The following is a 27,463-nucleotide window of genomic DNA, read 5'->3' as shown; positions in this document are numbered from 1 at the left end:
AGCTGGAATTAATTCTCGTGGAACTAATCATACAAAAGAATTCTGTTTTTTTTTTAATATGGCCAGGTAAGTATGGGGCTTTCTGTGTGGAGGAAAAGCAGTGACAAAGCAAGGCTCTGATGTTGTCTCACACTGGCAAAGCTGCCAAAGGAATGGCTGCCAATATTTCAATATGGAAATGAAGAGGGTATTGAGTTGGATTGTCCTGGGGTGTCTCCTGTGCACTGCTTTTAACTGGTGACATGAATCTCATGATCTCATAGCAGCTATATGGGATGGTCTGGCAAGCGCACTGGAGGCCAGGAGCAGTGATTAAAAATGTTTTTGACCTGTTTAAGAACTGACCTCCAAGAATATAACTGAATCGTAGAATCATAGAATGGATTAAAGATTCCAACCCCCTTGCCACGGCCAGGGACACCCTGAACTAGATCAGGTTGCTCAAAGCCGTATCCAGCCTGGCCTCGGACACTTCCAGGAATGGGCCATCCTCAACTTCTCTAGGCAACCTGTTGCAGCGCCTCTCCACCCTCACAGTGCAGAATCCCCTCCTCACGGCCCCTGACCCACAGCTCCGTCCCCGCCGCAGGGCTCCGGGGCCGGGCCGGCGCTGCCGCGGAGGGCGCGGGGGCGGGGCCGGACTGCGCTCCCAGAGCGCCGCGCGCGGCCGGAAGCGGCGGCGGCCCTGACGAAGGTTCCGCTGGGCTCGTGCGGCGGCGGCGCTGCTTCTGCGGAGGGGGCGGCGGGTCCCGGCGGCACCGGCACCATGGTGAGCGGGGCGGCGGCGCCTTGGCCGGGGGAAGGGGGGGGAAGGCAGGGCCGGACGGGGCGCCGGCGGCCGCGCTCCCTGCGGGCGCGCGTGTGGGGCCTGGAGGCCGCGCCCTTCCCTTCCCGCGCGGTGCCCGCGGGGGGCGCGGAAGGTTCTGGAGCCGGGGCGGGACCGGGCCCCACCGGGAGCACCCCCGCTCCCATCCTTCCCGGCTCGCCTAGGAGCGTGGATACGATTGTTGATTTGGTGTTTGATCCTTTTGCATTTAAGGCCTTGGGTGCTTTTTAGTCCTTAAAGGCACGTGTTCGTCACTGCTATAATTAATTTTCATTGAAATGCAAAACAAAAAAAAAAAGGAAGATAAGAGTTCCGCCCAGATATCAAAATACTAAAGCCTGTGCTCAGCTAATGTGTTTTTTCGGTTCGGCTGGTTGTGCCAGTCTTTGGGCTGGTGGGGTCTGATGGTTGGTCGGGCGGATGTCGGATGTCGGGGGTCCCATCAGCGAATGTGAACTGCAGCCTCTGGGAGTAGGTTGCACTCGGTCTTGTAATCCCTTCATACGACTACAAGATTGCAAGACAGACTTTTAAGAAAGAGTCAAGGTGAATTTATCTTAAATATAACCAAATAGGGTATAGAAGTAATTTTAATATTAAAACCATTGCTTAGGTTGTTAGTGTAAAGGATTTGTTTTTAAAATGTGTAGTTTTGTTAAAGCTAGAGGAATATTCTTGTGCTAACTGTGTTTTAGGCATCCATTTCTCTTGCTCCAGTGAACATTTTCAAGGCAGGTGCAGATGAAGAGAAGGCAGAAACAGCTCGGTTGGTAAGTTTAATTCTTTTAAGAAACTGGTAGTACTTGAGATAATTAAACTTTGTCTTTTCTATTGCTAAAAATACTTTCTGTGTATGATGATGTGGAACTTCTTGTCTGTCTTTCCTTGTTATGTTTGTGAACAGAAGGGAGGAGGAGTGTTGTTTATACTGACAATTAGATAAACTTCATTGTTCAGAAATTTAAATAATTCGGTACTGTAGCTCAGAAGATTGGTGTTTTATTGGAAGGCATTTCTTCTGGCTTTGAGGCAGGCTTTTTTGGTTTCTGTGAGAATTAAGTATGTTTGATCTGTATGTCAAAATGTAGCAGCTAAGAAACTTGGACCCAGCCTCCATTGAGAGAAGTGTGGCTGTGGAAAGGTTGCGTTAAAATGTCTTCTTGAAAGCTATGGGACAGTGTATAACTCTTGTGTGAGAGTAGAAATAAATTGTTCCTTAAGGTATATTTATTTTCATTTCAGTCATCCTTTGTTGGTGCCATTGCCATCGGTGACCTAGTCAAGAGCACCCTGGGGCCTAAAGGCATGGTAAGGCAGCTGCAAGCTCTCAGTAGTCCTACCTGTTAATTTAGCTTTAATGGTTACAGTTTTCAACCACTATTCTAAATCTTGCATCTTGTAGGACAAGATTCTTTTAAGTACTGGGAGAGATAGCTCTGTGACAGTTACCAATGATGGTGCAACCATCCTGAAAGCTATTGGAGTTGACAACCCAGCTGCCAAGGTCTTGGTTGGTGAGTTCTTAAAGGCATGATATTGCTTCATTTGTAACTTTATTATGTAGTTTTTATTTGTTCTTAAAAAATTATTCTTGAAATACTATGAAAAATGGAAGGGAGGGGGAGCAGAAATCCTGAAGCAAGGAGTGCAAGGTACTGCAAGAGTTGCAGAACTCCGCAAAAGTAAGATTAAGGTGTATGCTGCTCTTCAAAACTGTTCTGGGATATTGTTTTCCCTCAACCCTGGTTCGTCCCAGGAGTCAGAAGGAACAAAAGACAGCTGTGTACCCTTCTTTTTTCACTGGGAAAATTTGGAACAGAAATCTACAGGGGAACAGAGGTTTTCTCTGGTTCTCCCTAATTTAAATCTCTCTTTATAACTCAATGAACACTGTAGTCTGGACAGAGTTTACCTTTGTAATCAACTGTTTTTCTGTGCCAGTGGTCCAGTTTTGGTGACAAGCAGGGGCCTGAACGATTGGGTGTTAAATTTCTTAAAGATTTCATGTTTACTGGGTCCCAGTTTATCAGCAGTTCGTGTAGCATACTTGGTTATTATAGTCTTTGATGCTGTATGTATAACTTAGAGCTTCTGTCTGGTCAGACTTCCTTTTGGTGACCATCTTTAGGACTGGGGACAGGGGGGAGTAGCTCTTGACCATCACCAGGCTGGAACTGGAGAATGGATTTAAAGGATGCTGAATTTGATTTGCATCTTAGGTTCTTCTGTGGCTTTTTTAGACTTCCCTCTTTAAACAGATAGTAAGATTTGTTTTTCTTTTCCAAACTGGTGCGAGAGAAAAATAATTGTATCTGATACTGGTGGCCATGGTATTTTGAGTCAGAACATTAACACCATGTCTTCCTTCTTCAGATATGTCAAAGGTTCAAGATGATGAAGTTGGTGATGGAACTACATCTGTCACAGTGTTGGCAGCTGAACTACTGAGGGTGATGTATTACAGTTTTTCAAATGTGTTTCTGTTTGGCAGTGTACTCCTGTGATACCACCAGTAGGAGGTGTGTTATCCTATGTTTGTGAAGAGGGCTCCCAAGGTATGGAAGGAATAGCTTGCACTGTTGCTGTTGAAATTGATAGGGGAAGAAAATCCTTAGCTATTGTATTAGCAATTTTTTTATTGTTTTAGACTATTGTTCCTTATTTATAAACTCTCAAGTATTTTAAGTTGGTACATCTTAGAAAATTGTCTTCTGTTATGTCATTATGTAAGTGAAACAGAGAAGCATTACTCTTGTAGGTCAGTTCCTGGATATTGCACTGGGCAGCATGCAGCACTGCTTAGTTGTGATGGTCAGTCCTCCAAAATCCTTTTCTATAACATTAATGAGAAAAAAAACCCTGTTAAATTCTGTTCTTTGCACAAAACTTGAATTCATACTGTTCCTTTAAACTCTGCATGGGTTTTGTGTGTATGTAAAAGTTTACACTGCAAACTTTAAACCTGAAATTAATATGAAAAAGACTTGAGAAGTGAGTAATTCTTGTTAGCAGAGCTGTGCCAGAAAAGCTGATCATCTCAAATCCAGGAACTGGGATCAAGAGCGTCTTAGAAATGATCCATCAGCTTGCCAAATTCCTCAAAAAAAAGAAGATAGCTTTTTTCCAGCTACACTTTAAGTTGCATCTATACGTGAACAGGAAACTGATCTCAAACATGAAATGAAAGATTGCTGTTTTGAAATATAAGTCTGGTTGTTCTTCATATAGGAGTTAATTTTTTTTAATTAGAATTTCTCAGTGATATTCCATGGGCAGATCGTATTTGCCTAGGATGGAAAATACCTGCCAGTAAGGTGACCTTAATTTTGTTTTTATAGCTCTCTGGCTTTTACTGCTATTCAGAATTTTCTGAGTACTTAGTAGTGTCTTTCCTAGTTAGTGTAACTGTATCTTGGGGGGGGGAATAATTATTAATTTCATTTAAATAGGAGGCAGAATTACTGATTGCAAGGAAGATTCATCCTCAGACCATCATTGCAGGCTGGAGAGCAGCCACAAAGGCTTCAAGAGAGGCACTTTTGAAAGCAGCTGTGGATCATGGGTTAGTAATGTCCATTTGCTGTAACTCTTTATAAAAAACTACTCAAGATCAAAACACCAATGAGGATTATAGACTACTGGTAAATTCTGTCCTCTCTTTAAAGTAGTATAAAGGTTGAGTTAATGAATTTTAACGGTTAAGAAAAAAATACTACCTTTTTTTCAGGTGAATTATAGAAGCTTTATGATATTATTTAAAATACTTATGATGTGCAGGAACAAAATACGAGCAGTAATTTGCTCCCTGGAACAAAAATCTGAGCTGTTATTTCAGACTTCATGGTTGGATTTTTAAATGTGACTGTTTTCCTTGCCTTACACTTTGAGAGCACAGACTTTCTAAAACTGAATGCAAAAGTTTTCCTAATGGAACTCGTATTTCAAATAGGTTAGATTGTGGGACAGTGGAGGGTTTCTCTGCAGCATTCCTCAAAACAGAGCATGGTACACGCAGATACAGGCTAGAAGAAGTGGGCAGAGGCTCTCAGGGGTAGCTAATGATAGTAAGGCTTTCAGACTTTCCAGTTTAACTGAACTGTCTTTATTTTAGTAATGATGAAGTGAAGTTCCGTGAAGACTTGATGAACATTGCGGGAACAACTCTTTCATCAAAATTACTTACTCACCATAAGGACCACTTTGTCAAGCTAGCTGTAGAAGCTGTTCTTAGGTTGAAAGGTTCTGGTAATTTGGAGGCTATCCATGTCATTAAGAAACTTGGTGGAAGTTTGGCTGATTCCTACTTAGATGAAGGTAAGTCTTTGTATGTTGACTGTATGTGCATTCAAGAAATAAAGCTGTTAAAAGTTGCACATCTCTCTGCAAATTTGTCCTAGGAAACATTGTTACGTTACTATTAAGACAAATACTAAATATGAGGGGATTTTGTAGTAATTTAAATGAATTGTTCTCCTTTTTTAATTTGAAGTCTTACAAGACCTTTCTGTTACTACAGGCTTTTTGCTTGACAAGAAGATTGGTGTAAATCAGCCAAAAAGAATTGAAAATGCAAAGATTCTTATTGCAAATACTGGTATGGATACAGACAAGATTAAGGTATGTGACAGAACTACTGTTGTATAACTGTGTTCTTGTAAATGAAATTTTGAGACTGAACTCTGTTTTCCTTGATACAGATTTTTGGCTCTCGCGTTAGAGTGGACTCTACAGCGAAAGTGGCAGAAATAGAACAGGCAGAAAAAGAGAAAATGAAGGAGAAGGTAGAGCGTATTCTTAAACATGGGATTAACTGCTTTATTAACAGGTATGTATTTCTTGGGAAAAGGAGAGAGTTACAAAGTAGCAATATTTTAGTATTGTACTAGTGTGAAGAACATTATTTATTCCTGTGTCTAGTATTATGTGCTCTTGCCTAGTGTTTAAATGAGTCACCTGGCTGACACCAATGCTATTTTCTGTGCTTCCCCTTCTGCACCATGGTTCCCCTCTTTTTGTTTTAGTTTTGTTTTGTTTTAAAGAGGAAGAACTGATAATATTTATTCCAGGAGCCATGTTTACATCCAGTTGAAGCAAAGTCACTTTGCTTTATACTAACAGATTTGTTTAGCTATGAATGCCAGCAGCATTGTTGATAACCCATGTGCCCCCTTCTGGGGGGAAATTGCTGCTAAAAGAGTTTGTGCTGCTCAATGCATTTAGTTCAGATTAAACATGCTATGCTTTTTCCTGCATTAAAATGCGGGTGCTGGAGTACTGCTCCAAGTTCAAGAGGGTTTGGGACATGTCTATGACCCTGTTGTGAACCTTTTCTTTTATACACATCTTTGAAAGTATGAAAGATAGCCATTTTCATATCTAGGTTACTTTTCTTTGTTAGCATTGTGCTGCTCTCTTGAACTGTCACAGTGCAAAACCCCAGTGCAAAACACTTCTGCCTTTCGATAATTCTCATTTAAGTGAAACTACCATAGGTTGCAAGTAATTTGACACCTGCTGGTTCAGCACATCATGTAGTCTGCTGGGAAGCTGATCAGCTAGTACTACACCACAGGGTAGGAGTTGTAAGAGTAGCACTGTTTTCCACAGTAGCAAAAGATTGCACTCTGAGTGCATAGTGCATCATCTTAACTCACCTTGAAAATTTGTGTTAAACATCTGTAAGAATGATGAATCTCTTAGTCCCTCCATCTATGTCTTCACATGTATTGTGTTCTAGTATAGGCAAAATGAGCACTCTGTCGAGTGAACATGGTACAAATACAGAGTCCAAGAGTCAGGAGTTCTGTTGTCAAATTGATGGAAGAGTCCTTTGAATTATGCAAAAAATATAAATGCATAACTGCATCACTGACACAGGTAGTTGTTCTAAGGAAGCTCATGTAGCCAGACTAGGGGTATTGCAGTTAGATTGATGCTTAACTTTCAGATTTATTCCTGGGTAAAATTGACTTCTGGTTATAGGCATGTAGATCGACTTCTTATACTGTAGATGTCAGCCAGGTAAATTGTGCTGAGGAGATGCTTGACAAAGGTCAAGGCCATGTGGATCCAGAGTAGGAAGAATCTTCTCTGTGTATACCCAGCAGCACCAGTTGTCTGTTTTGAAGATAGATTAGAAACATCTTTTTTTTTATGGAAATGGCTTCTCCCAGCTCCTGCTGAATCTCTGCAACACTCAGTCTCTAATTTGGAAGGGAAAAATAATTTGGCATAGCACTCCTGAATGGTCATTAACCATTCAACTTTGGGTGACTTCATTCTAGAGAGAGTAGTACGCATATTAATAAGTGAAGATGTTGTTCTAGTACACCCTGCTAGAATAGGCAGTTAAGTGTCCAGCAGGCACTTAGGATCAAAGGACTTAGAACTTCAAGCACATGGCTCCTTGTGCTTAGTGTGGTAGTGATTCTTCAAGGGAAGGGTATTTCAAAAAGTGTCATAGTTCGAATTAATTTTTTTGGATTTAGCTGTGTATGTTTTCCTGTCACTGTGTTTGCTTCTGTGTGGTGTAACATTCTGTGTGTGGCAGGTGCCTCAGACATTGACTGCTTTTGTAGCTTTCAGAAATCTACCCCATGTCCATGCTTCTGAGAATCTGGTGGCCTTGTTACTCTGGTGTTTTAGAAGGTTTGTTCTGTGTGTAACAGAGAAACTTGTTTTAATTGCAGACAGTTGATCTACAACTACCCTGAGCAACTCTTTGGAGCTGCTGGTGTCATGGCTATTGAACATGCAGACTTTGCTGGTGTAGAACGTCTGGCTCTTGTCACAGGTGTGTAGAGTATCTTGTCGTGTGAAACTTGGAGGGTCATGTTATTTGTTTGATCTTTAGTAAAGGTTAAACGTACTTAAACATACTTTTTTTTCCCCCAGCATCTGTAAATAAAGGATCATAATGCTGTGAGATATAATTTAGCAAGTTAGTGTCAGTTATTAATTTTCTTTCATATTTTAAAAATATTAAGTTCCTGCTTGATAAGCTTTTGAAATGTTTGTTTTCTAGAGAAAAGATGAAACTTAGCAATAGAAAGAATTAGATGATGACTCCACAAATTAGCACTAGTTTTTGATTTGATAATGCCATCTTGTCCAGAATGACTGGGGTTTTTATTATAATGATAGAGAAGACTAAAGAGTCACCCTTTGTTAAAAATGTGAGCCTGAGTCAATGACTTGAGGTGGACCTCAAATGACAGGAACAGCCTGGATATTTTGAGTGGTGTTCAGTGTAAATGTGATTCTAGTAACTAATGAAAATTAAACATCTGGAATGCTTCAGTTGGTTGTCATTGCTGAAGTTAGAGATAGCTAACTGGAATGTCATAAAAAGTTGATCGTGAAAGTGATGAGGAGGATGGAGAATTGCTTTGCAGGGAGAAAGGAAAAGACACTCAGTTTAGTATTTGCTAAGTACTTTATCAGTAAATACTATGAAAACTTGAAAAATACTGACATTTTAATTTAGCGAAGATGAACATTTAATGTCTTATCCAGACAGAACTCAAAAGCATTGTAGTCCTTGTGGTGTGAAACAAAACATTGATGGTTTGAGGATTTATCAGCATTGGTTGAAGGTTTCTGGTCCCATATGCTGACATAAGAAAGTTTTGCCTTATTGGTATTTTTAATTTAAATTTATTTGGGGGCAGTTATGAGGGTGGTTTTTTTTTTTCAGACACCTCCCCTCCGGTTAGACCTTGTCTGAACAGATGCTTTTATTGTGAGCTCTGATTTCTATATGGTCTTATGTTTGTAGGTGGTGAAATTGCATCAACCTTTGATCACCCTGAGCTAGTAAAACTAGGAAGCTGCAAGCTTATTGAAGAAGTCATGATTGGAGAAGATAAACTCATTCATTTCTCTGGAGTAGCAATGGGTAAGTGTTTAATCACTAATGACATGTTGTAACCTTTGTGTTAACCCTCTGCTAACGCTATTCAGTCACGAGTGGGGCATAGGAATTTTGTAATAATTCATGTAACCATTTTTATTAAAGCCTTGCTCTCCAGTAAAAATCTCATAAAGACATATGTTCATGGTTGAAATTGTGTATGTGTAGTGTTATGTAAGTGAACAGAACCATTTGTAAGGATGGGAACCAAGACTTTGGCTTTGGGAGATTAAATTTACGAGAAAAGTAACAACATGTCGTACTCTAAGAAACTTGGGAGCTTGTTCTAGTAAATGCCAGTACTGTAAGTTTTCACGGGTTGTTTTGAGGCAATATTAATTTTCTATTAATAGATAGTGTACGTAATTTGATTCTATCTGTGAAATGTCATCATACTTTCTTTTCCTCGCAAAATTAAGTGATATAAAACTTTACTGTAGTGATAGCAAAACCTTTAAAAATGCTTTGTGATAGCCTCTTTATGTGTCTGTGGTTTCTTTTTTTAAATCTTTTTGTGTTTGTGCTTTCTAGGTGAAGCTTGCACCATAGTTTTGCGTGGAGCAACACAGCAGATTCTAGATGAAGCAGAGAGGTCTTTGCATGATGCTCTCTGTGTTCTTGCCCAGACTGTGAAGGACACTCGAACTGTGTATGGTGGAGGTGAATATTACATTCCTTATACTTGGTACATGATACATATTTCTTGTTACTGTTCATCAGATATGTAACATCTGTGTGTCTTCAATAAATAGGTTGTTCAGAGATGCTGATGGCTAATGCTGTTGCAGAACTTGCTGTCAGAACACCTGGCAAAGAGTCTGTTGCAATGGAGTCCTTTGCTAAGGCTTTACGAATGGTGAGTTTATTTAATCAGATTGCTGGATTAAGAGACAAAGTTTCACAAAATATACTAATTTATGACATCAGATAGTTGCTTCACTTTAAAAATTTTGTTTGTTAGAATAAAAAAGTGAAATTTAGCAACACATCTTGGATGAACAAAGGAGGAAAAGTTGTTTTCTGTCTTAGAGAAAAAGTACTGGTATTTTAATAGTTCTGCGTGTTACAGAATTGTGAATGTTCATATGCCAACCTTTCTCTAATTGGTTTTTGCTCCTCTTACCTGCAAGCTAAAAGTGCTGCAGAAATAGCACATAAAAATCTCATCTTATTTAGTTGACACCTGATTTAGAAAAGAGCAACTCTCTGTTCCATTAGTGCTCTACTGCTATTTGGGTGTATTCATACTCTAGTACTATCTAGAAGCTTCTGGGCTTGCATTAGAGATTGCATCTTAGTAGGAAATAAGAGTGTCATAAGAAACATTTATAGAATTGTGCTATTTGAGAACAAATTGCCTTCCTGTAATTTAGGGAAATTTTTAGGGAAAACCTTTCTTAGGAAATGAAAGACTATAGGAAAACATGTCTGCCAAGAAAATAAAATTCAAGAGCATGGTAACACTTGACATTACTTTGCACTGCTGTCACTGAAACAGTGAATGGAATGATCAGGTGGTTAATGCTTATCAGCAGGCTTATGTTCTGAAAATTAAAATATTTCTCCAGTTGTAGTCTAACTTGATGAAAGACAAGATTCTTTTTTTTTCCCTGTCCATGTAAAATGAACCGACAAATCTGCTAACATGCTTCTGTCCTCTCTGCTACTTTCCTTACAACAGGGTCTTATACAAAATCCTTAGAAAGGTAGTTTGGTTTTTTTTTTCTTTCCCTGTCTTATAATCACTGCAAGAGATCATCTGCCATGTTTTTGAAGCCTCTTCTTGAAATTCAGTTGTAAACTAGTAATGTCAAAGTATGTTTCATATTTAGTAGGGATCAGTCCCTGTGTTAATTAAAACCAACCTGTGTTTATCCTCTTAGATCCCAACAATAATAGCTGATAATGCTGGCTATGACAGTGCTGATTTGGTTGCTCAGCTCAGAGCTGCTCACAGTGAAGGGAAGACTACTTATGGACTGGGTAAGGGGCTCAGTATTATTTCTGTGATTGAATTGCTGTTTGGCAGGCTGATCAGGCTCATTACAGTTGATCACATGTGTCTGTCGCATATATTCAGCCAGAACTGAGTAGGTTGATTTCCGTTTGCTTTGCACAGACCTCAGGCATCCTTTATCATTTTACCAGGCTTTTGACAGTAGAGTGAAAACCTTTGTTTTTGAAGTGGATGGTTTCTACCTCTAAAAAACGTTTTCCTTACTTACATTGAGTCTAGTTACATGAAGCTTAAAAAGAAAAACATTGTTTTAAATGCAACTGAAAACCCAGCACAAGCAAACACATCCTCCTTCCTGTTCCCCCCCCCCAATCCAAAAAGAAAACAACCACCACAAAGTTGTAGTGAAGAACTCTGAAGTTAATATACCTAATGAAATAGTGCTGAGAGTCCTGTTGGGATCTTGTCTCCTCTTCGTAGTGTATACAGTTTTCATCGTTAATTTTTTGTGTGTAATTGCAACGTTAGGCTTAAATCAGGAGCCTTGAGGTGAAAGACTTTATTTAATACTTCCCTTACTATCAATATGGTTTGTTTGAGCGGGTAAGTTACTATGCTCTCACCTTCTTATAATTTCCGTAAAAAAATGCCAAGTTAAGAAAAAAACCCACAACCTCTTAATGTGTTTCTTCCAGATATGAAAGAGGGTATCATTGGAGACATGGCAGTTCTGGGAGTAACAGAAAGTTTCCAAGTTAAGAGACAAGTTTTGCTGAGTGCAGCTGAAGCAGCAGAAATGATTCTTCGTGTAGATGACATCATTAAAGCAGCACCAAGGTATGATCTGAGCATCTGAATGGTCAGTTACAGTGGTATAGAGTAACCTCCTTCTGTGGAAGAGTAGCAGTACAGAAAAACCTTGTTCTAAAAATGCTTTATTTGAAATGAAACCTGACATCTGACATACTGATGTTCATATTTGATAATTTTATTGCTTTAGCAATATGACCAGACCTTTAGAGCCATCAGTGAGCTTATATTGGTGTGCCTGAGTAATGCCTAGTTAATCTTAGATCAGCAGCTACTCCTGTCATATATAGCACTGAAACATCTGCAAAACCAGCTGACCAAAATGTAATGTATCATGCTGCTTTTTTTTTTTCTTTTGGCAACAATTGTAATGGAATGCTCAGCTGCTTCTGAGCTGGAATCTACAGCTTAAGCAAAAACACGTTTGTTAAAAAGTTTGGGAAGAGTTGCTGCTCTTGGGCGGGTTATCCCATGTCCACCTGCTATCAGGCAGTTTGCACTGCTTATTGAATCACAGGGTTTTTCGCCATGATTGCAGGTGGTGTGTTAGCTTTGAGGTGATACTGCCTTTTGTGCTGTGAGATAAAGCTGGCACTGAACACAAAATACCAGCTAAAGATGAAAAATAGGAGTGGGTGGGGAGGGGCTGGTGTACATCATTTTCTGATTTTTCTTTTTCTCCCCAGAAAACGTGTACCAGACCATCGCCCATGTTAAATTTTCTTTGGTACCTGAGGATGTGTGGACCAGATCTCACCTAGTAATTTTTTTTTTTAATGATGTAGTTTTCGTGAGGTTATGGAACAGAAGCTTGAGACAAGCAGATCTCCTTCAATGGCAGTGTCTTCAGTTGGTTTTAACTTACTGGAACTTACATGTGTTGTGGGAAGAATTCACTTTCAAGTAAAACAGGGGTTTTATACAACCCTATTCCTTCTGTTCCTCTCCAGGTTCCACTTATAATACACAGAAATAAAAAAAATAAATTAAAAAAATTCCGATTTGCTGAAGTTGTGTTTCTTTGTGTAGAACCAGGAAGGGCAGTTCCATTAGGACAATGCACGTCCTCGGTCCTCAGACGCTTCAGGCAGAGACTAGGCCCTTGTGGCTTGCTGGTTTGGGTTGACCTGGTGCATTTAGTTAAGTGGTGTATTCCAGTTTTGGCTGCATAGGTTTTGAGTTGGGATCCTTGAAACAGGCTCTGAAGTTAGATGGTATCTTTTTCTTGTGGTCCTGGAATATTACTCTTCAGCTTTTTCTCTTCCTTTCATTATATAAAAAAAGAGGAACCTTAGCTAATGATCAAAACTACAACTAGGTGATTTTACAGCTTTTTACACCACAAATTTTATGTAGATAGGAGTTCTGCTGAGGGGAGTTGAGAGCAAGATGCGGTTTGGGAGAGAGAGCAACATTCTGCACAAACAGTCTGAGTGTTTAACTGTGAAGGGCTCTGGACGACTACAAACATGTATAATAGAGGGCAGTTAGCAGAAAATGTTTCAGGCTGCTTCGCATTCTCCTCACACACACCACCCCTTTCATGTCTGCTTTAGCCTGTCTTTATATTTTTTTTCCTATTCTAGTAGTTGCTGCAAAGGCAGCGTGTTTCTTAATTGGGCTGATTTCTTTATCCATGATCATAAGGAAGTCTGTGATGCCTGCAGCAGTCTGTACATGGATTTGTGATGACTGTAAGCACAGGCAAGTGGAGGCCCTGTTTCTGGAAGCCCAGAGGTGCTCGCCAGGCGTTGTGACTCTTCTGGCCCTTGCACACATAATGCAGTGCCTGGCAAACATCAGGGCAAGTCTGCCAAAGCAGAAACATTAATTTGAAATAAGGAAGTAATGTGTGCAAACATTTTTCTCCCTTAGGTTTCCTAAAGTGAAGGGAATCTACTTACAGAATGCTCCCCTGAACTCTCAACACAGACTCTCTTCAGCTCTTCAGAAGTGACAATACTGTCTGAAGAGAGCTGTGTGAAACACAGACCATTGACAAGCCAGTGAAAGCACTTTCTCCCCCTCCCCTCAGATAAACACAGTACTGGGTCAGTTCTGTAGGAAATAAAACATTGACCTTGGATGTTAAAAAAGCCCCAAACTCTTCTGCTTTCCTTTTGTAGGAAGGAATTGTTGGAAAGAGAATTCTGTTAATTCCAAAGAGGTATGGTTTAACTTGGTAAGCTGCTAATATACTTTATTTAATTTGACTAGTAGCACACTATATAGGTGCCAGCCAAATCCACATTTGGACTTTCTTTAATAAGACAGCAAGTGCTAGCAGAATCTGTATATCTCCAAATAATTTTTCAGGCATGCAGATGACATTAAACAGTTACAAACTGGCATGGAATCAAACCTTTTCTTGAAAGTCAACTGCCCCTTCTACAGGCTGCACTGGTGAGGCAGTTCAACTTGAAGAGAGCACCACCAAGGGCTCTCCACTCGTTACAAAAGCTGTCTTTCACTAAATTCAATAGAATCAAAAGTTTAAAATTTCATTTTGAGCCAGATTTCTGTATTACTAGATTAAAGCAAAGTTTCCTTTAAAGAAAAGTTAGTTCAGTGCAGTTTGAAGGGCATCTAAACTGGTCAGAGTTGCAACCTGGAGAAATACCTGGCTGAAATCAGCTGAGTAAAGTTTGCCTCAGCTTCAGATTATGTGCAGACCCATAGTGGCAAGCTCCTAGCCCTGGGTTTTATTCATGCAAGTTTACCTTTGCTGCTCTTCTGATTTTGCTGCTTTAGTCAGACTTTGATTTCCTTCTTTGCTACTGCATGAAAACTTGTCCTGTACAGCTGCCCTTACAGGCAGTGTTGTTGGATACAAAAACTAGCAGCAAAGCCTCTACCTTCCTCACCATCATCTGAAATGCTGCTTGACAGTAACAAAGTTGCAAATTTTGCAGAAAGAAGGCAGCACTGATAAGAGCAGAGCTCCCTGTTACCTACGTGCGGTGCAGTTTCCTTGATAGTGCAGCCAGGGCTCCACTGCCACTTCCCATGTGGCAGGCATGGCAATCTTCAAGCTGTTGCTGCGTTTCAGATAAGTCATTTGAGACAAATGCTGTGGGTTGCTTTAGAGCTGTGGCTCTCAGGAGTGATCACCTTGAGCAGTGGCTTCCAGCTGAGCTCAGACACCAGCAAGGTGAAAGCGAGAAGAATGAGCCCATGGGTGAAGAGCAGCAAGTCCATACATGCGCCGTGCAATCCACCCATGGAAAACATCTAAAGTAAGTCTTCACCTCTACTGTGAACTCAGTGGTCCCATCATGGGAGGAGGAGGAAAGGGAGGAATAAGTCTGCTCTAGGGGTGCTGTGCGAAAGAGCATGTCTGTACAAGAGTTTTGCTGTCACACAGCTCCAAGCCACTGTACCTACCCCTGAAGACAAGCCGGGCGGTGTGGTGGTGCCTGGACACCAGCACGCAAGGAAGAGGTAGAGGTCAGGCGGTGGTGTGGGTGCGCTGCCACGTTTGCCAGAATGGGAAGTTGAGCATCAGCAGGGCTCGGCTTCTGGCTTGGTCTTCGCGGCAGGAGGTAGCAAGGGTTTCTCCTCAAGCGTGATATCTATCACTGCCCCGGACCGCTTGCGGGGCTCAGGAGTCTCCTCTGACCACCTCCCCACCCTGCGCACTCCTTTGGCCACTTTGGGAGCGTTCCTGCAGGGGTTGTGGTCATAGATCACCAGCTTCAGGCCAGGGAGGTGAGCTAGGCTGGGGAAGAACCGGATGGAATTGCGGTCCACGTCGATGACCTCCAGAAATGGCATGTTCAGGAGCACAGGAGGAAACTCAGAGAGCAGGTTGCCTGACAGCCAGATGGTGCGCAGCTCCTGCAGGCACTGCAGCTGGGGAGGGAGTGTGCGCAGTGCGTTGGAGCCGGCGTGCAGGGTCTTCAGCAGGCTGAGCTCACACACCACCTCGGGCAGGTACTGCAGGCAGTTGGACTCGATCCAGAGGGTCTTGAGGTTCTGCAGGAGCCGCAGCTCAAGGGGCAGGCTGCAGAGCTTGTTGTTGCCCAGGTAGAGAATGCACAGCTGCCTCAGTGTGCACACAACTAGGGGCAGCGCTTTGAAGTTGTTGAAGTCCAGTGCCAATATCTGCAGGTTTTGCAGCTGCTCCAGCTCGGGGGGCAGATGGTTCAGGTTGTTGTCGCTCAGGTACAGCTTAACCAGTTCCCGAAAAGAGCAAATGTGCAGAGGCAGCCGCCTCAGCTGCCTGCCACTCAGATCCACCATTTTATCCACTGGCATCTCTTCTAGGTCTTCTAGGAGGTACTTCTGGCACTTGTTGGAGGGTACAAAAGCAACTATGGCTTTCAGACTGTTGCCCATCCTGGGATTTTGTTTTGGGATGGCAGGGACTGTGAGGGACAGGGGCCCACCTTGGTTTTCTCCTGCTGTGCACTAGCCTGCCAGTAACTCTGTCTTCCCAATATAAGGCTTTGTTTACAGGGCACCAGCCGTTAATCTCAAGGGCTCTGAAATATTTCTGATAACTGAATGAGTGTTTGGTGATGGGGATTATAGACAGGTCTCCCTCTCTCACCCACACTCCCACTCACTGCCTCCAAAAACATTCCTTCTTGCCTCTTCTTGCACACTGTAAGTGTTCTCTGATTTTGCCCCAAACAGTCACCCCAATGCCCCAGCTCCTACCTCTTGCTCTCACTGTGTGGCCAGTAAGGGCAGTGGGGGTTGGCTTGGTAAAGTAAATTCCACAGAAAGCCGAATTTTTAAACTCAAATGTTTAACTTTTATGAGACTTTCAGCAGAAATGTCAGATATAGTCAAATTGTTTAAAATACCAGTCAATATCTGACTGACTTTCCAGACAAGTGGCACTTTCAGGGATGTATTTTGCAAGGTGCCACATAGTTTCAGAGTGTAACTTGCCACCCGGTAGTTATCTTAAAGCTTTAACACAGATGGATGGAAAAGCTGGGCAGAGTATCAAGCCTGGAGAACAAAGATAATGTCACATTCATCTGTGGTGGTGCTGTGGAAGAGAGGTGCTGAAAATTCCCTCTCTGGTGACAGAAGGCAGGACGCGCTGTGTATGGCATCCCAGCAGCAACAGAGTTCACACTGAACAAACGTCTCCAGCCAGTCCCTTCTTTACTGCTCTAGCACCACGTGCCCTGTCAGAGGACCACCGTGGGGAATGTGTAATTTCTGGATTTTGCAGGGCATCCTTTTCCAAGCAGTTACCCTGGAATGTGATCTGACATTTAAGAAAATATTCTCATTCAGTGGGTTGTTGTATTTGTTTTCATTTCTAAGCAACTGTGGCACCTTCTAAAGGCAAGGGTCCCTCCTCCTAAGGCACTGTAGGTTACAGTTGTGGAAAACCAAATGCATTTGGCATAAATAATAATGAATTTACATCCATGGTGAAGACATGTCCCTTAGACAAATCTTTTCAGATAACCTGCTAATCAGAACAACATGAAAGTGTAGGTACGAATATATTAATAATATAGTGTAGGCATATTTTTCTCAATAATCCATATGTAGACAAATAACTTCACAATGTACTCTGTCTATAGACAGAAATGGGGATATATTTTTTTCTACTTGAATTATTTCTACTTAATGGAACTTTTAAGCTGCAGATGACTGTTTCTTAGGGGTCCTCTGGATTGTAGTTTAATCATTATTCCAGCTTATCAAAAAAAAGTCATGATGACCTTCTGTTGCTGTATTTTGTACCTCTGTTAGCTAAATGAATGTCTGTTTGGAACATACTGTGAAATCAGAGAATTTGGGAAAGAATAACCTTCATATGTGGATTAATAAAGGGCTACATTTGCAGTAAACTGAACAATCATGTTCTTTCTGAGAATCAAGGACTCAGTGGAGCCTCTAAGGCAAAGGCAGTCTCCTCAGTAGACCCAGGTGGTGTTTTGAAAGCCACTTCACGTCTTCAAAGTTATCATGATGCTCTCCAACATGAACATTAATGACTTCCCAGAAGCATTTTTGGCATTTGAGGAAAAGTTCAAGTGATAAAGGCGTTCAGCACAGACATTGTCTTACTCTTGTCAAAGTGACACTGCCCTACCCCGGGGCTTGCTGTGCATCAGGTGGCAGTGGAGTCTCCTTGAGAAATGCCTTTGCTTTCTGGAAGTTCGCAAATGGCCGCATCTTTGCTGACCAGTCTCATTTCCAGCATCCAGCTCCTGCAGCTCAGTGGTTGGGATGACTGTGGGACAGAAAATGTGGATGTTCACTGATAACTTGTGTAAAACCCCCGAGTCCAGAAGAAATGGGGAACATTACTCAAAGCTAGATAATTGAACAAAAAATCACAATAAAGTAGAAATCAATATGCATTTTTGAGATTCTATTATTTTTTGAAACAAAATATGGTAATAGAGATGCTGGTGCTTTTTCAGATCCAGAGCTCTGCACACAGCTGTGTGATGACACCATGCTCAGCCTTTGCTGAGTTTGTTTAGCCCTCACAATTTTAGAGGTACATTAGAAAAAGCAAACTATGTATTTCAAAATCCAGGGGACTAATGAATAGAGCTCTAAACTTACTGATTTTAAGGTTCTCATGCCCATTCTTAATTAGTCTGACATAACAAGGGAAGAGATTAAAAGGAACAATTTTTAAGAATTTCTTTAGGATATTCTGATAATGGTTTGCATTGCATTTCTTTAAAGTCTGTGACAGGCATTTAGACCCTGTCTTTTCTCACAAACACCATGTGTTTTGTTTTTTCTGCTGTTTTTTCTTGACTGGAGCATTGTTGCTAGATGATGACACCTGCCTCCTCCATATCCTTGATATTCACTCTTAGCTCCGTGCTGTCGCGCATCTGCTCTCTTTTGGGAGGATTACCTAGTTCCAGTTCACCTTCACATGGTGAGCAGTTTATTTTTAATAAACGGTGTGTTGCAGGGGAAAGAATATTGTTGGTCTTTTCCCAGCCTCCTACCATAGTACTTTGAACAAAAATGGCTGTTTATTCAAATTTGGCTTTAATATATGCTAGCCTGCAGTATGCGGTTGCTTACCACACTTTCTTGTGCAGAGGAAAGATTCAAAAAGTCTTGAAAGTAAATTGCAGACTCAGTGCTGAGCTTCCTCCCAGGCAGCTAATAGGTTTGGGGTTGCAGTCTGCCAGCTCGGAGTCTCTTTTTGACACCACTATTTTTTTGAAGGCTTGACTTGAACCCAAGTGTCAAGCAGAGGTGGGAGCCACTAACCTCAAGAAACTCCCAGGAAAATAAATCGAAGCGAGCCCTTCCAAATGTCTTGCTGAAAGGTGTGCAAAGCTTCTAGCTGTTTATTACTGTATGTTGCAGGCTGCTGTGTTTTTTACTTTGAAGACCCATTTTCTGGGGTGGCAGTCAAATTTATGTTTAGACTGTAGTTCTCCCATAAATAGGGAATTAAACATGAGCTGTTAGGGGGTGACTTGTCACAAGCCCATCAAACGTCTGTCTGCTCGGCCCTGCTGAAATGTCTCCATGCAAAAGGGAAATGGTTATATCTTATGTCCTCTTTCTCCATGTTGAACACTTCTGAGGGCTTTCTCACTAAAGCAAGCTTGAAAAGCATGAAGTCCTTGGACTGCTTCCTCTTTCCCATGCTAAGAGGAGCCAAGCTCTCCCCATATATCATATTTATGTAAAAGACATTAAGGATTGTTATGAAAATATCTGTTTGGTCTAGACTGTGCCCTGGTTATCTGTGCCTGAGTAGTTCCACTGGGCATCACTATTTGCACAATCCAGCGGTTAATCTGAGGGTAAATTAATCAGTTTTCTGCCAAAGCACTGACCTCCTGCGATTGATTGACCTGGCGAATGGCCCTCTGCTGACAACAGGCCATAAAAAAGGGACTTCTGAGCAAAGGAATGTCAGACTCTGAGCCACTTGGAACCATGAGAGTGATACTGTTGGCTGTGGTTTACATCCCATTCATCCTGGCCATGGAACGGTAAGAAAACACATCTGGCATTATGTGTCAGCTGGCTTCCCAGGGTGACCTGTGCCTATTGCTACTCGTCTCAAAAAAGAAACATTTTTTAAAGAAAAGAGTATATGAGAGTTCTAGAATGAAGAACCAGTTATTTTTTTGTGTGTTTATTTTATTTGCATAGAATCCCCCTGATTCGATTCAAATCTATCAAGAAACAGCTGAAAGAAAAGGGAGAATTAGAGGACTTTTGGAGGAACCACCACCCTGATGTTTTTGCCCGAAGATATCTGCATTGCTTCCCTGCAGATATTGCTTTATCAGTAGGAACTGCTTCAGAAAGGCTGTATGATTACATGAATGTAAGTACAGTTTTGGTAATGCAATCATTAGGACTCATTGTTCTACTGAAGGCAGATTTTTTCCCAGCACATTTCAAATCTAGTCTCTCAATGAAATTATAGGGCTTGAGATGTCTTGTTGCTCTATGCTATAAATATTAGATTATAAAAAACCAGTTTGCCAGTCTGCAAAACAAAGCACATCTAGATCTAGGTTAGCTTGTGACCTGGGTAGAAAGCTGATGTAGTCTAGCAGTGATAGTCCTGCGATAAGTTTTATTTTTGTATAGATCTGTATTCAGCTTGGTTGGGTCCCCAGAGAAATAATGGGTTTGGCTGTATCAGTCTTGGTGAACTATCAGGTTTTTGGTAGCAGAATCTGATTTCTTCACTTAGTGGTATTCTATTTATCAGAAACTAGGATGTTTGTGTGTTATAAAAAAAATATCCCCCAAATCTCATTTATTTGATCACATGGAGTCAGTGATAATAAATCTAAGTAGAGTTTTTTATTTTTCTGCTTTTATCTCTGGAGTTTAGTGTGTATTAAATACTGGAGACTGACCTGGGCCTCATACTAACCTGGCTGAATTTACCATCTAAACTTAAAAAGAAAATACATGAGATTCACTGGATTTCAGGCAGGCAAGTCAGCAGGTCAACCATTTTGTAAGGTATCTTTCCTGGGTTTAGCATTTTATCCATTTGAATAGTCTCTGTTTTCTGTTTTACTTGGTTCTTGTGTTGTGCTTATCTAAAGGAAAACTAAGTTGCAGAAGTGTTGTAAAGGCTGCATCTGAATAGAGAACAGAATGGAAGGGAAGGCCAAATTCGTTCAGCAAGAACTTCTGACACTTGAGGGCCTTAGAGAAATACCTATGTGAAGAAGAACAAACATTTCAGTCTGCTTTAAAGCTTATTTCAAAGAGGGATAAATCTCAAAATGATGAATCAAAACCCCCTTCCCTAGCATACCCATGTAGCACCAGGAACAGTTTTGTGGAGGTTTTATTACAGTGCGTTTGTGGTTTTTCTGGTTGATATTTTGGTTGGTTGGTTGTTGTTTGGTTTTTTTATGAACATCCCTTAGAGCTGCCTCAATTTACAGATTCATTGATAAAGGTTTAATACAAGAGGGAATAAAATTCTGCTATATAACTGGATATTCCCTTAAATGGCATGCTTGCTTGCCTTTTCAAGATTATCTCATTCAGATCATAAACTGCAGGCTCAGAAACTTCAGTGTATTAATTAAGAAGTATGCACTTGAAGGTACATATTCAAATATTTGTATTGCTGCACAAAGCTTGGCACTAGTTATTGCTTTTCTATCTGTGGTTGAATTCCAGAAATGCCTCTTCCTAAAAATAGATCTCTTAATGCTGAAGTGCTCTTCCAGGGCCAGATAGGAGCACTTAAACACTTGTATACGGGATGTGGATAAGCACTGCACTCCATCATTCACGTGTTCACAGATTATCTCAGTCTCAATTGGTATCCAGGGATGGTCAGTGGTTTCTTCATCTGCTGGATGAACTTTGTTCAGTACATTAGGAACAGTTTGTGCAACACAATACTTTTTTGACTAGCTATGCTAATTACAAGGGAAAAAGGCTAGCCACCGTTTGTGCCACCGGTCAGAGCCCTCTGAAGCCAGCAGAGTCAGATTGTGCTGACTTTGCAACACTGATTTCTTTCTGACATCAGTAAGGAACAACCTGAAAGACTGTATGGTCATGTGAGAGCTTGTCTTGGGGATGACCTTGCCACCTCTGAAACCGGTGCAAGAGGGTTTGTTGACTCAACTGAATATTTGCTTAAAAGGCTTTAAAAATGCCTAACCATTGTGCATTCAGCTGGAGTGAAATCTGCTGCCTGAAGCCACTCATGGAACCAGACACACTTGCCTGTGGTGTGCATTTACATTTAAATGAAATTGCACAGACCCCTCTGAGAAAGCATTGTGTGATGCTCCCAAGTATGCTTCTTCCCCAGGAATAGCTCCGTGGAGGCAGCTGGGAGCTGACGGGGCTGTTCCTCCCCCAGGCGCAGTACTACGGAGTGGTGAATGTCGGCACGCCCCCACAGAGGTTCACCGTCGTGTTTGACACCGGCTCCTCCAATTTTTGGGTCCCTTCTGCTTATTGCATCAGCGAGGCATGCAGTAAGAAACATTATTCTCCCTTGTGCTCCTCATGTCTTGTATACTTTGACCACTTCTCTTTTCCCAAGGAGCTTGCCTGCAGCAGAGATTTGGAAGGGAAGGATTTGGAGCATCCCTTAGGGCTGGTCTCCTCTCCCCAGTTTTCTCCTCTGCCTCTGCCCCTTATGTCATCCTGCAGCCACGACAGGTGCCAGCTGCAGCTGCCAGCTGTCCTTCCAGACCACAAGGTGCCTGATGTAACAGGCATGAAAATAGACCTGGGAGAGCTGCCAGAACTGGTGGAAATGCCTATTTTTGTTTTAATTTGTCTTTAAAATGCAAAATAACCTCTCAGGTACAGAAAAACTGGTGTGCCCTGCAGGGGAACTGAGATGCCTGCAGTATTTCTATAGATACTCTTCTCATAAGAGAAGCAAAAATCTCATCTGGTTCTGCACTGGGGAGCAGGTGCATTGCTGGGACCTTCCCTCGGTGCAAAGATATAATTTGTTTCATGTAGGGGTGCACCAGAAATTTAAGTCCTTCAAGTCGGATTCGTATGAGCACGGAGGGGAAGCCTTCTCCTTGCAGTACGGCTCGGGACAGCTTCTGGGCATTGCTGGCAAAGACACGCTGCAGGTGAGCATCCACCTAAAATGGGTGTCAGCCTTCAGGTCAACTGTTTTCAGGCAGTTCAGATACTGGTCTTGCTCTGGAAAACTTTGCCTAGTTTAGGCAAGGGTAGGGTGAGTCCCACCTAGCCATGTACTGAGGGTGTAGGTGCTGCTCCAGCTTTGGGCTATCAAGACAAATCCCTAAGATTTTATTTTCATTTCTGCTTGTCTTCTTGGGTCCTTGTCTGTCTGGGTTAATGAACAAGCAGCCTCAAAAGTAAGGCATTCTAAGGAATTGGTGCAGCCTACCTGCCAAATGGGCACCTGTTATATTGATGCAAGTCACACAAGGATATCCAGGTTTTATAAACTGAATGAATCCATTTATATGGATCTGAAATGTGGCTAATTTCTTGTAATTGATGGTGTCATTACTTTCAAAGTTCTTATATATTTTATTTATTTATTTATTTTCTTTTGAACCAAACAGATAAGTAACATCTCCATCAAGGGACAGGACTTTGGCGAGTCAGTGTTTGAGCCAGGAACAACTTTTGTCCTTGCCCATTTTGATGGCGTGCTGGGTTTAGGCTACCCCTCCTTAGCAGTGGGCAATGCTCTGCCTGTGTTTGACAGCATCATGAACCAGCACTTGGTAGAGGAGCCGGTCTTCTCTTTCTATCTGAAAAGGTCAGTCTTTAAAATGGCACTGCCAAAAAAGAAGTAAATTTATTTTAATTGTTGATAGAAACAACTGTGCCTCTGTATAAAGCTTCAACTCCAGAAAGTAAATTCCCCCATTTTTTTGGTTCTTGATGTTGTTTTTTTTTCCCCAATTTGACACTGAAAAATATAGCATAAAAAGAAAAACTGTTATGGGGAGGACCATGACTTTTTGGATAGATTTATTCTTGTTGAGCTGGTCTCAAAGAAAAGAAAAGCTCCCAGCTCAGACTCACCATGTCTATTGCCAGAGGTTTCCTTCTGGCCCATGAAGATGAACAGAAATGCTGTCCTACACCCAAGTAGTCACATTCCAGAAAAAAGTTGTTCCCTACTCTGGACCTAGCCACAACTCCACCAATTTCTCTAGTGTTTATTTTGAGGTGAGAGTAGCAACTGTCTCAACCTGCTCCTGATGCCTACCTTGGCAGCCTACTCAGATGTCTTCTCAGTCTTCTCAGATGTTGTTTGGGACATATGCACTGATAATTTAGGAATAATCCCTTTCAGCCATCCATATCTGAATTTAGAAAGGGATGTGATTTGTCTTTTGCTTTTTAAGAGCAATCTCATGCATGCTGGCACACTCCCATGTCTGTGTTACCTTGTCTTCTGCTTTCAGAGGAGATGACACTGAGAATGGTGGTGAATTGATTCTGGGGGGGATAGACCATTCTCTCTACAAAGGTTCAATCCACTGGGTCCCAGTCACTGAGAAAAGCTACTGGCAAATACATGTGAACAAGTATGTATATGTGTATGTATGTATGTATGTATGTATGAGAAACCTGGTGAAATCTCCCTCCCCATGTAAAACCTGCAGAGATAGAAACACCTAGTGATGCAGACGCAGAGGACTCAGCTGCAGTGTTTTATCCTTGTGCCTCTCAAAGAGGGGGTACAATAGGATGAGATTGGGGTTTGTTAGCTCTCTAAATCTGCTGTGACATGGGTGGCTGGTTTCTGAGAGAACATATAAGTATATTTTAACTGTTAAGAGGTTAAGGCACCCACAAACTGAATCCAGCTCTGGGTCCTGCTCTCATCTTTCCTGCTAACTTTGGTCCAAGCAGTCAGTGTTCCTTTGTTCTTCCTCTAGCATGCTGCCTAAATTGATGAGAATACATATCTGTGGGTGAGGACAAATTCATCAGCAGGCAGCAAATGATTAGTGATTAGGAGTCCCAAGAGAGAAAAGTGGATCCACAGACATTCTTGTCTTTAGCAAAGCTTGGCAGCTGGTTTTAATCGCTAAGGTTGGAAAAGACCTCAAAGATTATCAAGTCCAACTGTCAACCCAGCACCATCACCATGTGCAACGCTAAACCATGTCCTCAAGTGCCATATCCACATGTCTTTTGAACACTTTCAGGAATGGTGACTCTACCACTTCACTGAGCAGCCTGTTTCAATGCTTTAGAGCCCTTTCTGTGAAGTTTTTCCTAATATCCAATCTAAACCTACCTTGGTGCAACTTCAGGCCATTTCCTCTCGCCCTCTCACTTTTACCTTGGAGTGACTTCAGTCTGTACTCTGGTACTTTGGATAGCAATAATATGATGTTTCAGTCACAGTGCATATGCCATTTGCTTAAAGATGCTTTGTTTTTCACTTGCAGTATAAAGATCCAGGGCCGGGTGGCATTTTGCTCCCATGGCTGTGAAGCCATCGTTGACTCAGGCACTTCTCTTATCACTGGACCCTCTTCACAAATCAGGCGATTACAGGAGTATATCGGGGCAAGTCCATCAAATACTGGAGAGGTAAAAACTGTACAGACAGAAAACAGCCAGATGGGAAGGGAAACTGGTATTTGGTGCAAAGAGCTTATAGGGTGAGAAAATAATCAAAATAATTGGTTAGAAAGGTCTCAACAAAAGCCTTGTTTCCAGAATAGCACTGAACTCAGAGCCAATCTGTTTTTGACCTATCTGCCTTACTGCCCCAGGCCTCCTCCCAGACAGTCACCTCTTCTACCATACTCAGAACTGGTATGTAAGGAAATAGGGAGTACATTTGTTTGAGGAATTGATCTGTACTCTGCATGAGAGATAATTTTCTTTTGGAAGATCAGAGGATTTTCAATGTCTCCAGTTATAGCTGTTGGCTCTCCCGAGACAGGAGGGGGTTGGTGCTGATGGCCAGCCACTTCAGCATCAAATGGAAAGGGAATGGTATTTTAATGACAGCCCAACTGTGGCTTCACTGGCAAGACCTCTCACTGTCACCTTATCATGGAGCAGGTGGTGTTGTGCAGGGCTCCTGGGAGGGGTGCGCATCAGTGTCACTCACAACAGGGGCTCCTGGCAGATGAGTCACAGGGTGCAGGACAAGACTTGCTGTCTCTTATTCTTCCTCCTGAACCTTATTCCTCTTACCCCTTGCTGTCTTCCTCCTTACCTGCTGCTCTCTCCTGCATCCCCCTTGCTGATGCTCCCCACCACTCCTTCCTATCCCTGCCTCCAGGGAAAGGGCAGCTTACTTCTACTGTGCCTTATTGCTGGCCCTTGGCTGACTCCCATAGATCACTAGCACGTTGCCACAGCACCAGGGCCCCAAGTAAAGCTGCCCCATATGGGTTCTGTTAACTTTGCATTTGTCTTTATCCTGACCCAAAAATGCTCTCTGAAGAAAATGAAGAGTATTACAGTTGCCCAGTGCACTGGGCAAAGAGCAAAGATGAAAGTGGACCCTTAATCCACCTCACTTTTTAATAGGAGGACTCCAGTGACATATGTGTGATTCCTGAAGCTCCTGATTCTTTCTCAATTAAACCTTTAATTTTGATTTTGTTCAAATTTTCAGACACATGCCAAAGAGTATGCTTTGATAGCAAGTTGTTTTTATATTGGTACACACTAATGAATATAGATAAAATATGTATTTCCAATGTACTTATACTAGCATAATATAAACAAGGAACAGGTCATTGCAGTATAAGTTTATATACTCCAGTGCTGGCATAAGAACACAGCTGGCACCTCAGATTCTGCAAAAAAGTATCCTGAAAATAAGACTTTCTATGACTGATCTTTTAGCAATCACAGACAGACAGAGTAAATTGGCTCAAATTTATCCCAGTAAAAATGAGTGTATCCATCAGTGATTTTATGAGAACTTTCATCTCTTTCCAGCAAAGATTAATTTTTTCTGTATGTAAAAGAATTATGTCTTGCTTCTTGTATCCTGCAAACCATTGTACTGGCGATTTTTACCCTTGTCCTCTGTATCCCATGGTTTATTTTGTTCTAATGGTATGACACCTGGTAAGTGTACACAAGATTAAGGGTTATGGTTTCATAAAGCAGATTGAAAAACAGCAAAGAGCAGAATTTTCCTTCAAGGAAGCCTCTAAAACAATGATTTTAAACACTACAGCTTATAACAACGATCCCTTTGAGACTTGGAGCATTCTGCAGGACCATTTAACACACCAGTTATTTCATGAAATAACTAGAAAGGCCAGGAAATTATCTTCTGTGTTACTGTAAGTGAATGTATTATTTATGGAAATTAATGACCATGCCAGAATTTAGTCCTTCTGCTCTTTAAATTCCACTCTAAGGCAGAGTATAAAGTGCTCTATTCCTCCCTAGCTTATTTTTTCCCTAAAATGATGGTGTTACAGGAGGACGTGTGGTGAGCTGCAGCCATAGGGTGCTTCCTGTGTGGCTGGAGGCAGCTCCCTCCGGCCGGTCAAGGCCAGAGTGTTGGTGGACTTTTGCTCAGCAGACCTTGCTAATGTAGACTTGCTGGGGATCACACACTCAGTTTTCTTTCTGAGTTGTACAGGCAGGACATCAGAGTCCCCCTTCACCTCCTTCCCTTTGGGATTTGCAAGGATTTTCATCAGCCCTGGGTCGCTAGGGGCTTTGGTGCAGTGGTTTGGACTGCTAGGCTGGTTTGACCAAGTACAGGAACCGGAAAGCCGGAGGGCAGTCTTGGGCTATAAGTCAGCCTGATGCTGTTTCTCTGTAGTAAATTCACCATTACCTGCTGCAAAACTCTTGAATTCAAAGGGTAATAATTAAAAAAAGACAGACTGATCTCATCTCAATCAGTGCATCCCATACAGTTTCTTGTAGACTGCAGAAGATTGTCAAGCCTGCCTCACATAAGCTTCACGATCGGACACCACGAGTACAAGCTGACAGCAGAACAATACATCCTAAAGGTGTGTATCTGCAGCCTCCTGCTCCC

The 27,463-nt window shown here is 41.8% G+C and overlaps 4 protein-coding genes across 4 annotated transcripts in view; 3 read left to right on the top strand and 1 right to left on the bottom strand.

Annotated features, from left to right (window-relative positions):
- The window catches only part of MDM2 (MDM2 proto-oncogene), a 223,930-nt gene extending 216,155 nt beyond the window's left edge, over positions 1 to 7,775 (top strand). The window contains exon 12 of the transcript XR_010430775.1: positions 7,764 to 7,775. The gene's annotated coding sequence lies outside the window, so the exon portion shown is untranslated. The remainder of the gene's footprint in view (positions 1 to 7,763) is intronic.
- On the top strand, positions 590 to 12,508 carry CCT2 (chaperonin containing TCP1 subunit 2). The gene is made up of 16 exons (XM_064655708.1): positions 590 to 769; positions 1,522 to 1,596; positions 2,069 to 2,134; positions 2,229 to 2,340; positions 3,200 to 3,276; positions 4,276 to 4,388; positions 4,938 to 5,140; positions 5,343 to 5,443; positions 5,524 to 5,651; positions 7,516 to 7,619; positions 8,604 to 8,723; positions 9,270 to 9,398; positions 9,491 to 9,594; positions 10,622 to 10,721; positions 11,391 to 11,532; positions 12,192 to 12,508. The coding sequence occupies exons 1-16, from the start codon at positions 767 to 769 to the stop codon at positions 12,220 to 12,222; spliced, it is 1,608 nt and encodes a 535-aa protein (XP_064511778.1). The 5' UTR covers positions 590 to 766; the 3' UTR covers positions 12,223 to 12,508.
- A 1,240-nt stretch (positions 12,509 to 13,748) lies between these two features.
- Positions 13,749 to 16,261, bottom strand: LRRC10 (leucine rich repeat containing 10). Its single transcript, XM_064655712.1, has one exon. It carries the CDS (start codon positions 15,841 to 15,843, stop codon positions 15,007 to 15,009), a length of 837 nt encoding a protein of 278 aa, XP_064511782.1. The 5' UTR covers positions 15,844 to 16,261; the 3' UTR covers positions 13,749 to 15,006.
- A 3,056-nt stretch (positions 16,262 to 19,317) lies between these two features.
- LOC135414678 (cathepsin E-A-like) overlaps positions 19,318 to 27,463 on the top strand; it is a 10,923-nt gene continuing 2,777 nt past the window's right edge. Inside the window, exons 1-8 of the mRNA XM_064655707.1 lie at positions 19,318 to 19,463; positions 19,627 to 19,804; positions 21,830 to 21,947; positions 22,447 to 22,565; positions 23,031 to 23,230; positions 23,886 to 24,008; positions 24,882 to 25,026; positions 27,339 to 27,437. Of these exons, the coding sequence (XP_064511777.1) occupies positions 19,381 to 19,463; positions 19,627 to 19,804; positions 21,830 to 21,947; positions 22,447 to 22,565; positions 23,031 to 23,230; positions 23,886 to 24,008; positions 24,882 to 25,026; positions 27,339 to 27,437 (1,065 nt within the window). The 5' untranslated portion in view covers positions 19,318 to 19,380. The remainder of the gene's footprint in view (positions 19,464 to 19,626; positions 19,805 to 21,829; positions 21,948 to 22,446; positions 22,566 to 23,030; positions 23,231 to 23,885; positions 24,009 to 24,881; positions 25,027 to 27,338; positions 27,438 to 27,463) is intronic.

The sequence above is a fragment of the Pseudopipra pipra genome, chromosome 5 (genome assembly GCF_036250125.1).
Source record: "Pseudopipra pipra isolate bDixPip1 chromosome 5, bDixPip1.hap1, whole genome shotgun sequence".
Taxonomy (NCBI): Eukaryota; Metazoa; Chordata; class Aves; order Passeriformes; family Pipridae; genus Pseudopipra; species Pseudopipra pipra.
This window is presented reverse-complemented; position numbering and strand designations above follow the sequence as displayed.

Excerpts from the sequence above, each read along its gene's own strand:
- CCT2 (XM_064655708.1), top strand. Across the intron at positions 5,652-7,515 it reads ATTAACTGCTTTATTAACAG|ACAGTTGATCTACAACTACC; the intron begins GTATGTATTTCT and ends TTTTAATTGCAG. Across the intron at positions 9,399-9,490 it reads TCGAACTGTGTATGGTGGAG|GTTGTTCAGAGATGCTGATG; the intron begins GTGAATATTACA and ends TTCAATAAATAG.
- LRRC10 (XM_064655712.1), bottom strand. The coding sequence starts at position 15,843 with ATGGGCAACAGTCTGAAAGCCATAGTTGCTTTTGTACCCTCCAACAAG.